This window comes from Rosa chinensis, chromosome 2, assembly GCF_002994745.2.
Source record: "Rosa chinensis cultivar Old Blush chromosome 2, RchiOBHm-V2, whole genome shotgun sequence".
Classification (NCBI taxonomy): domain Eukaryota; kingdom Viridiplantae; phylum Streptophyta; class Magnoliopsida; order Rosales; family Rosaceae; genus Rosa; species Rosa chinensis.
Window position 1 is genome coordinate 29,761,357 of NC_037089.1, and position 10,494 is coordinate 29,771,850.

Genomic DNA, 10,494 nt, shown 5'->3' on the forward strand with positions numbered 1-10,494 from the left:
CTTTTCATAAGGTCCAAACTTTCATCCTCACATTTTTGTCTAATTGCAGCATTGATAATGCCATGAGCTAATGTTCACTGCAATGCTGGTGGCAAACTCCATGATGAGTCTGAAGGAAAGAAAGAAGTTATTTGAAGGAGGAAACAATATATGCTTTTGTTGATAAAATAGGAAGGAAGTGAAAGTGCGTTTTATAGAAAGTTAGGAGCTTGCTTGCTGTTTCCCTTCGACACTGACCCAAAGAAAATTTGTGAAAAGAATAATGACATAGAGAAATAACAACTGGGCCATAGAAATTAAAAATGGATCAATAATATAGCTCAAAATCAACTTAATTTCCAGTAGGACAAATTTGAACAGTTAAGCAGAGCCATACAAGTAATTTTAAATGACTTAATTGTAAGACTTGATATGAACATCTAATGAATGCATATCAAGTGTAGTAACTATTGTTTCCTAAAGAGAAAGTAATCTGAGATAATATGAGAAAACCTATTCCATGATATTCGTATTTATATGTGAATCTAATATTTACGATTGGGAATCTAAATGGCTTGGTAACCAAGCAAGAATATATCGGATATATTTTGTTAGATACAGTAATAATGATATTAAGTAACCTGTTATGGGCAGGTATTCATTGCTCTGTACAATATAAATACGAGGTCCCTGTGACCTCTCAAAGCACGCAAGCATATAGTTCTAGCCCCATAGATAGTAGCTTCTAAGTTGAGAGGATCACAGAAGACCTTGTTGCAAGATCGATGGCCTTCTCCACCACTGCTGGTATGATTCATATTCATAACCGATTCTATTATTATCTTGCTATGTTATACTATATATATGATCTTCATCTTGTGTTTATTATTTGTGCAACTTCATGTGTAGTTTATTTTCCGCTTACAATTGGTATCAGAGCTTTAGTTGCATGATAATAAACCGGATTAGGCTTTTTGCAATATTAAGTTTTGTGTTGCAAAATTTTCAAAAAAAAAAAAAAAAAAATTTGGAACAGGTCCAAAACCTTTTATGGCTTGTTTTTTATTTTATTTTATTAAGTCTACTCACAGACCAATTTTTAAGCTGTTTTTTTTCTGGCCCGCGCATACACGCGTACAGCTACCTCAAAATACACCGTTAGTTGCAGAACGCTCTCTCCTCTTCAGTTTCCAGTTTTGGGGTTTTAGGTTTTGTGAGAGAAAAATATCAATTTTTTGAGAATTTGATGCTTCTGATTGAAAATTCCTTCAAGTTTCGCAACGGGTATGCCTTGATTTGATTCTATGAAGGTGTATTTGTTTCAATTAACACTTTTTTGCAGCGCAGGAGCGTACTGGTAAGCTTTTTGTTTCAAAAACTTGGAATTTTACATATATGCATAATTCTGATGTTGAATGAGAACCTTAGAAGCATTCCCGGCGTGCATCTAGGCTAGTGTAGATGGTGACCGGATGGAATTTAAATTTTGTTTTGCTTGATCATGAATTCTTGATTGTATTGTTGAACTTGTCTTGTGATTGAGTGATGGGTTTTGTGTTTTTCACTACTCTGTATCTTATGAATTATGTATGTATGTTGTTATGATTGAATTACTTTTGACAAGATTGTCTCCCTTAAGTGTTCAGTATCTTGTTAATTTGTAATTTGATAACAAACTGATCGTAAAGTTCAATCTTTACAATGCCAAGTTCTAAGTTTTCAGAATAGTTTTATGGTATATGTTGTAGCATCAATTTGCCATTTGATTATTTTGAGAACCATTCAGTTATAGACTTGCAACTTGTGTTTTTTTATTTTTAGAATATAATTGTATCTTCAACAGAAGGATTAGACTTTTATCTTCTTGAAATTAAAACAGTGTAATATGAAATTTTAGAAACTATATTTGGTGAACTGATCTTTTCTTCTTGCTAATATGTGTTGAAAGTTCAGGGATATTTTAGCTTCTAATTTTTCAGTTTTACAATTAAGAAATACAATATATTGGATTGTCTTTGTGCCGATAGGTAAAGCCTTCCAATTAAATGTGCATTTTGGGGAACTTTTCTGTTTTCTGTGTGAAATTTTTCACTCGTTTGCTTGTTTGAATTTTCTGTGGATTGCTATGAATTTTGCATTCAAGTTTTTTTTTTTTCAAACAAAGCCTTTAAAATTTTGAACAGAAAACTGAAATTTTTCTTTCTTTTCCTTGTTTTCAGCTATGAACTCAGGTTATTCTCTGCACAACATTGAGCCTCTTAATGGCTCAAATTTTAAAATATGGAAAGAGCGTATTGAGCTTTATCTTGGCCTCCAAGGACTTGATGTGTGTTTGAGGGAGCCTCAACCTGTTTTGAATGATACTAGTCCTGAGGTGATAATTGTGAAACACAGGGAGTGGCATAGGACCAATAGAATGGCCAAACTAATTATGAAACAAACGATGTCACCTGTGGTGAGGGGTAGTGTTGCTGAACCTGATACGGCTTTGGGATTTATGACCGCTATTGGCCTGAAGTTTAAGGAGAATGAGAAAGCAGAGATTTCAGCCTTACTAGATCAGCTTTTAGGCATGAAGTTTGACACCTCAGAGAGTGTTAGGGAGCATATAATGAAAATTATTCACATAACCACTAGACTTGGTGAATTGGAGATTGCATTCTCTGATGCCTTCATTGTTCACTTGGCCCTGATCCGTCTTCCTCCTAGTTTTGGCCCATTGAAGACTGCATATTTTTCACAGAAGGAAAAATGGGACTTGAATGAGCTTATAGCAATTTGTGTGCAGGAAGAAGAGCTAATTAAGAGCCATAGGACTATGTCTGTGAATCTAGTTAACAAGCAGAAATGGAAGGGTAAGGGCAAAGCTGTAGCGTCTGGTGCTGCAAATTCTGGTGAGGGCACAAGCGGGACTAAGCCATATCAATTTGGTCCTAAGAAGGGCATCAATAAGGGCAAGAAACCTGGGACATTTAAGTGTTTTTTCTGCAAGAAGGAAGGGCACATTAAAAAGAACTGTAAGGGTTTTAAAGATTGGCTGGTGAAAAAGGGTAGGTCTTGGTTTTCAGTGTTTTCTATTGAAGTAAATTTAGTAAATTTTTCCCCTAGTTCCTGGTTTCTTGACACAGGCTCACCCATACATATTGCAAATAATTTGCAGGGCTTCATAACAAGGAGGGCACCAAGGAAAAATGAAGTCAACATCTCTGTGGGAAATGGAATTGGAGTAGCAGTTAAAGCTATAGGGACAGTTAGGCTAGTATTAGGCTCTGGAGCCATTTTTGATTAAGAGAATGTTTTTTATATCCCTTCTATGAAGAGGAATCTTATTTCAGTTTCATGTTTAGTCAAGAAAAGATGTACTTTTTTCATCGACTTATCAGGAATAAAAGTTTCTTTTTGTTCAAAATCTCTTGCCTTTGCTCCTTTCATTAATGATTATTGGTTGCTTGATTGCTCTCTGCCTAAAGATGTGATGTTGATTGAAAATGGTGAATCAGACTTGAGTAAGAAAAGAAAGTTTAGTGAAAATTCTGCATTTTTATGGCATAGAAGGCTTGCTCATATTTCCAAAGAGAGATTGCAGAGAATGGAAAAAGAAAACCTACTGCCTAAGCTTGATTGGTCAGATTTTGATACCTGCATAGAATGTGTCAAGGGGAAATTTACTAAATCTAGGAATAAAACTTCAAATAGAAACACTGAACCACTTCAGTTGATCCACACTGATATTTGTGGACCATTTGCAAACACCACCATCTGTGGAAATAGATACTTCATCACTTTCATAGATGATTTTACCCGTTATTGTCATGTCTTCTTGTTGTCTGAAAAATCTCAAGCTTTGGAGAAATTCATTATCTTTAGAGCTGAAGCAGAAAAAGAATTGGGGAAAGAGATTAAATCAGTTAGATCAGATAGAGGGGGAGAATATTACGGTAGATACACTGAAGCAGGACAACAAAAGGGGCCTTTTGCACTATATTTAGAAAAACATGGAATCCAAGCCCAATACACTACACCCGGAACACCAGAATCTAATGGTATTTCAGAGAGAAGAAATAGATCTCTTCTTAACATGGTTAGGAGTATGATGTGTACCTCGAGATTGCCTAGATTTCTTTGGGGTGAAGCATTAAAAACTACCAATTATTTGATAAATAGAACTCCAAGCAAAGCTGTCACCATGACCCCTTATGAACTGTGGAAGAATAAAAAGCCTAGTGTGAATCACATTCATGTTTGGGGATGTAGAGCTGAAGCTAGACCTTATAACCCTCATATTGGAAAACTAGATCCAAAAACAGTTTCAACCTATTTTATTGGTTATCCAGAAAGATCCTTGGGTTACAGATTTTATTGTCCTAATCACAGTACTAGAATCATCGAGACAAATAAAGCTGTTTTCCTTGATGAAATAAACCATTCCCATGCTTTCGAAGACCTTGAGCTTGAGTTTCAAGAATTGCCTGACGATGAAACTGAAATGTCAATCACACCACTTGACTTCAATATCCCTACTGAACCTATTCTGCAACTTGAAGTTGTGCAACAAGTTCAACAACCAGCTCAAAATGTTGAACTGCCAAATCCAATAGAAATTGAAGTAGAACCTCAAGTTGGTGTTGTGGGGGAGGGACAAAATGAAAATGTAGTTGCAGGAGAAGCTCAAAACGAGCTTGCTACTGATAACCAGGTTTTAAGAAGATCAACAAGGGTTAGAAGACCAACAATTAATAGTGCAGAATATGAAGTGTACCTGCAGGAGGCAGATTTTGATTTTTGTGATGATAATGACCCTTTAACTTACAAGCAAGCTATTGAAAGTGATCAGAATCTGAAGTGGGAAGAGGCAATGGAAGCTGAAATTAAGTCGATGCATGATAACCAAGTTTGGGAATTAGTAGAACCTGTTAAGAACCATAGAGCAATCGGCTGTAAATGGGTTTATAAAACCAAAAGGTGTGCAGATGGATCGATTGAGAGATATAAGGCCAGGCTTGTGGCCAAAGGTTTTACACAACAAGAAGGGATAGATTTTAATGAGACTTTTTCACCCGTTTCCACAAAAGATGCTTTCAGAATTATTATGGCTTTAGTGGCACATTTCGACATGGAATTGCACCAAATGGATGTGAGGACTGCCTTCTTGAATGGAGACTTAGATGAGGAGATATACATGAGACAGCCTGAAGGTTTTATTGAGCCTGGAACTGAACACTTAGTTTGTAAACTTAATAAATCAATTTATGGTTTGAAACAAGCCTCACGACAGTGGTACCTTAAGTTTGATGCAGTTGTGTGTTCTTTTGGCTTCGTAGAAAATTTGGTTGATGAATGTGTATATATGAAAATCAGTGGCAGAAATTTTATTTTTCTTGTGCTTTATGTGGATGATATTTTATTGGCAAGTACTGATAAGGGGCTACTGTAGGGGACCAAGTCTTTTCTTTCAAGTAATTTTGATATGAAAGACTTGGGAGAGGCTTCCTATGTTCTGGGAATTGAAATCTCTAGAGATAGAACCAAGCACTTGCTGGGACTATCCTAGCAGAATTACATTTCAAAGATATTGAAGAGATTTGAAATGCATAATTGTTCTGCAGGACAAGTGCTTATGTCTAAGGGTGATAAACTGAACAAGAGTCAATGCCCCAGAAATGATATTGAGAAAGAAGACATGAAGAGCAAACCATATTCTAGGCTTGTGGGGAGCTTGATGTATGCTCAGGTCTGTACTAGACCTGATTTGGCTTTTGCAGTAAGTATGTTAGCTAGGTTTCAATCCAATCCAAGATATGAACACTGGATAGCTGGGAAGAAAATCTTAAGATACTTGCAGAAAACCAAAAGTTATAGCTTGGTTTACCGAAGAGTGAATGAGCTTGAAGTTGAGGGCTTTTCGGATGCAGACTTTGCAGGGCAATATTCTGATTCTGGAAAGTCAACTTCTAGCTATGTATTCATGCTTGCTGGAGGGGCTATAGCATGGAAAAGTGTAAAGCAAACGCAGACTGCAACCTCCACTATGATGGCAGAGTACATTGCCATCTATGAAGCAACATGTCAAGGCTTGTGGCTAAAGAATTTCTTGCAGCAGACCAAGTTGGTGAATTCAATTATTTCTAAACCATTGAAAGTACACTGTGACAACTCAGCTGCAGTTTACTTTACCAAGAACAATAAAAGATCAACCAACTCTAAGCATATTGACTTGAAATATTATAGTGTTAGAGAAAGGGTGAAGCATAAAGAGCTTGATATTGTGAAGATTAGTACCCAGAACCAGTTGGTTGATCCATTCACCAAACCCTTAACTCTTGCAGCTTTTCAAAATCATACTCGATGTATTGGCCTTCTGCCTACTTTGGATACTAAAGCTTAGTGGGAGTATAGCCAAGTTCAGTGGGAGTTCTGTTTTGTTTTGAGCTGATTTTTAAGTTTTCTGATTAATGTTTCAGTTTTATATTTTGAGTTTTAAGAACTTATCAAGTTGTATTTGACATTTGAATTTTACAAGTCAATAAAATTCAGTTTATCCATGGTGTATTTAGTTATACTTTTATTTGCTGCAGCTTTTCTTTTGAATTGTGTTTTGATCCGTTTCTAACCCTTACCATATATGTATACATTCAGCAATTAGTTATTATGGATCAAAATTTTGATAACACATTATGATCAGTTATAATCATTGACTGAGTGTTGAGGTTCTTGCACATTGAACCATTAAGAGGACCATGTACAGATGCATCAAGAGTTAGAATTCACATGCATTGGCACTGTACATGTTAAGTGATAATTCTAGTGTCTCATGTGATGCACGATCATGGGGTTTTGTAATTGCAGAAGAATCAATTTTTTTACAATTTTGAATCTTTTCTGTGGTTCTTCAACATGGTTGTACATTGACAGAGATTTGGTTAGATCAAGGTACTTATTTTATCTCTGTGCACACTTTGGTTGATTACTATGTCTATACTGAGCAATATTCTTATTACATGGATTCACTAGATGTTCAAGTGGGAGATTGTAAGACTTGATATGAACATCTAATGAATGCATATCAAGTGTAATAACTATTGTTTCCTAAAGAGAAAGTAATCTGAGATAATATGAGAAAACCTATTCCATGATATTCGTATTTATATGTGAATCTAATATTTACGATTGGGAATCTAAATGGCTTGGTAACCAAGCAAGAATATATCGGATATATTTTGTTAGATACAGTAATAATGATATTAAGTAACCTGTTATGGGCAGGTATTCTTTGTTCTGTACAATATAAATACAAGGTCCTTGTGACCTCTCAAAGCACACAAGCATATAGTTCTAGCCCCATAGATAGTAGCTTCTAAGTTGAGAGGATCACAGAAGACCTTGTTGCAAGATTGATGGCCTTCTCCACCACTGCTGGTATGATTCATATTCATAACCGATTCTGTTATTATCTTGCTATGTTATACTATATATATGATCTTCATCTTGTGTTTATTATTTGTGCAACTTCATGTGTAGTTTATTTTCCGCTTACATTAATTGCTTGAATAAGATGATCGGAATCTTCCGGTTCACATGGTGAAAATGTCATATATACAAAAATAGAGATCTCTATCAACTTGTCGGCCAATATTATCTGTTTTTAAACTAGAAAACTGGAAGTTGATCTGAAACTCGCTTAATACATTTAAACGTGTGAAAATGATATTAAATAGTTCTCTAATCTCTGTAATTAGTGGGTAGCTAACATGCCTCGGACATATTCCACGGCTTTAGGTAGCCAGACGACGTTACAAGTCGTTCCAATTTGTGTTATTGTAATAAGAATGTTCTTGTTTAATATTCGTTCTAGTTGAAGACGATGGCCTCAAGCGTATCTTCCAGTGCTTATGAGTGCCTGATTCTCCCTGATCAAGAGATATTAAATATTGAATCCATGTGATGATGCGCCAGTTCGAGTAAAAACTGTTAAATACTTAACTGGAACTGATATAGTTTTACGGTAATTTATCAAATCTCATTTACATGGCAATTTTCTATACGTCCGCACTTTTTCTCACTAAAAATTGTAATTTGAGATTGAAAACTCATATATTTTGAAATTTTTGGACTTCTTTTTGCTCTTCCAGCCTATAGGTGAGTGAACATATATTGCCCTCATAGATGAATTAGTACTGTTCTTTGAATGGAACTTAACCTAATTATTATGCTTCTGTTAACCATTCAACTACATTTAATGTACTTCTAGTGGTAGAGCCTGAATTTTTTTGCAATGGTCCCATATTGTCTAGTGTATTTAGATTAGAGCTGTCAATTCCGACATGACCAAATAACACAACTCCAAACTCATACAAAATAAAATGACTTGAACTCGCATAATTAAAAAGCAGGTTTATTTGTATATCAACTCGTTAACACAAGATTAACTCGTATAACTCGTTTATTAAAATGATTGGGTTAGGTGCCCAGTACCATTTGGTCTAGTGGCATAAGTCTCACATTTATAAGTAGAAAGTTGTGGTTTCGATTCACAATAGAGTTGTTGTTGTATATGAGTTGTATGTTTGATTAAAAAAAAAAATGATCGAGTCAGGTTATAATTCGCGTACAAGATCCATTAAAAATAAGTAGTCTTTAAAATATTTAGGGCTTTAACATCTTAATGGTCAAGTGGTGAAATTATCTATTATTATTTCAAGATTTTATACAATTTTTTCAATTTAATATCAGAATGGGTCAAGTGTTTACCCATTTATATGATTTAAATTAGTCATCGAATTCACGCGGACTCGATCTATTTATTAAATGGGTTAGATGAGTCATTGCGGGTCACCCGTTTAATAAACAGGTTGTGGTTGGATTTGTATTTTTGACATAACTATTAAATGGGTTTGGTTTGGGTTTGGTCTACTGTGAAGGATTTAATACCTTGACATGACATGACTCAATCCATTGACAGCCCTAATCTAGATATGGTATTTCAATCAAAACTGAAAATTTTGACATAGATACCCTGTGAGATTTAAATTTTTTTGAGAACCAATTTAATTACAAAGACAATTGTGATGATCACAATATAAGCTCTTATACAGCTATCTATCTATCTAAATTATAAAGCCATGGCAAGAGTTTAGGTATCAAAAGTTTTACCAAAATAAGGGATTGAAATCAACACTCCTCCGTTCATTTTTTTGGTTGAAATTTTGATAAGAAGACAAAATTGAAATTACTAAGAAAGGAAACACGGAGTGTGGATTGTAAAATAGGGAGTGTAGATTTCATTCTCCCCAAAATATAAGTAACTTTTTTTTTTTTTGAGTAAAAGGCTGAATTTCATTGATGATTAAGTGTCATGGTTACAATCGTGTTGCACTACATCAAGTATGCAATTTGGCGCACTATGGAGCCAAAACTCCTGGTGATCAGACTCAAAAGCTATGCTAGCTAGTCTATGTGCCACAGTATTACAACTTCTAGGTGCATGTAGAATTTGCACTCCATGAATACTGGTCATAAGTTCATGTATGTCATCCAAAATAGCTCCAAACTTAGTTAGGTCATGATCACTGCATGAAATCTCTTGCACTGCTTCAAGACAGTCACTCTCAATTGTGACATTTTGCAGCTGTAAAGACTTTGCATAATCCAACCCCTTCCTAATAGCAAGAAGTTCAACCTACTTTGGAGATCCAACATGACGAACAGTGTGAGCAAAAGCAGCTTGGACCTGTCCACTGGAATTTCTTAGAACACCCCCTAGACCTCATTTCGTCAAATGAGGCACAAATGCTCCATCAACATTTAATTTGCATTGTCCAAGATCAGCCGGTTTCCATCTCAGCTTGTTGTGCTACACGATGGGAGCTATTATAGTCTGGCACGCTGAAAATCCTCTAGCCAGGCCATAGTAATTACTAATTAGTAACATGTGTTAGGTAGTTTGGGAAGCATTCTCCCAAAGCATACTATTTCTGTTTCTCCATAGTGCCCATATAATCATCATAAGTTTCTCAAAGACCTCAACTTTGAGATTAGTTGCACAGTCCAAGAACCATTCTTTAAAATTAATCATAGGCAATAAAGTGTTCTGAAGAGATAAAGGAGGTGCAGATACCAATTCAGCAGCAATTGGACACTTACAAAAAAGATGAGCATTGTCCTCCAACCGGTGTGAGCATAACAAGCAGCTAGTGTCACCATCATAACCCTTGGTCGTCAACCTCTCTGTTGTAGGTAACAGATTTTGTGCAACCCTCCATACACATATTTGCACCTTACTTGGAACTCTGGCCCGCCAAAGTCTATTTCAAAGCTCTTTGTAGGGATTACCATTAGAAGTAGTAGTTAATACATTCTCAAGAACTTTCTCTCTGGCAATCCAATATGCAGTTTTCACAGAAAAATTGCCTCTCTTTTCAAGACTCCACCGAAGCTTATCTGGCAACACACGTCTGCTCAAAGGAATGGCAAGAATGTTTGCAGCAACTTCCGGGCTGAAAAGTGAATTGATAGTTG

General features: G+C 35.7%; 1 protein-coding gene across 1 annotated transcript; it reads left to right on the forward strand.

Moving 5' to 3' along the window:
* Nucleotides 1-1,178: 1,178 nt before the first annotated feature.
* Nucleotides 1,179-2,852, forward strand: LOC121051218. Its single transcript, XM_040513355.1, has 3 exons — nt 1,179-1,263; nt 2,199-2,775; nt 2,825-2,852. The coding sequence occupies exons 2-3, from the start codon at nt 2,201-2,203 to the stop codon at nt 2,850-2,852; spliced, it is 603 nt and encodes a 200-aa protein (XP_040369289.1). The 5' UTR covers nt 1,179-1,263; nt 2,199-2,200.
* Nucleotides 2,853-10,494: the final 7,642 nt, after the last annotated feature.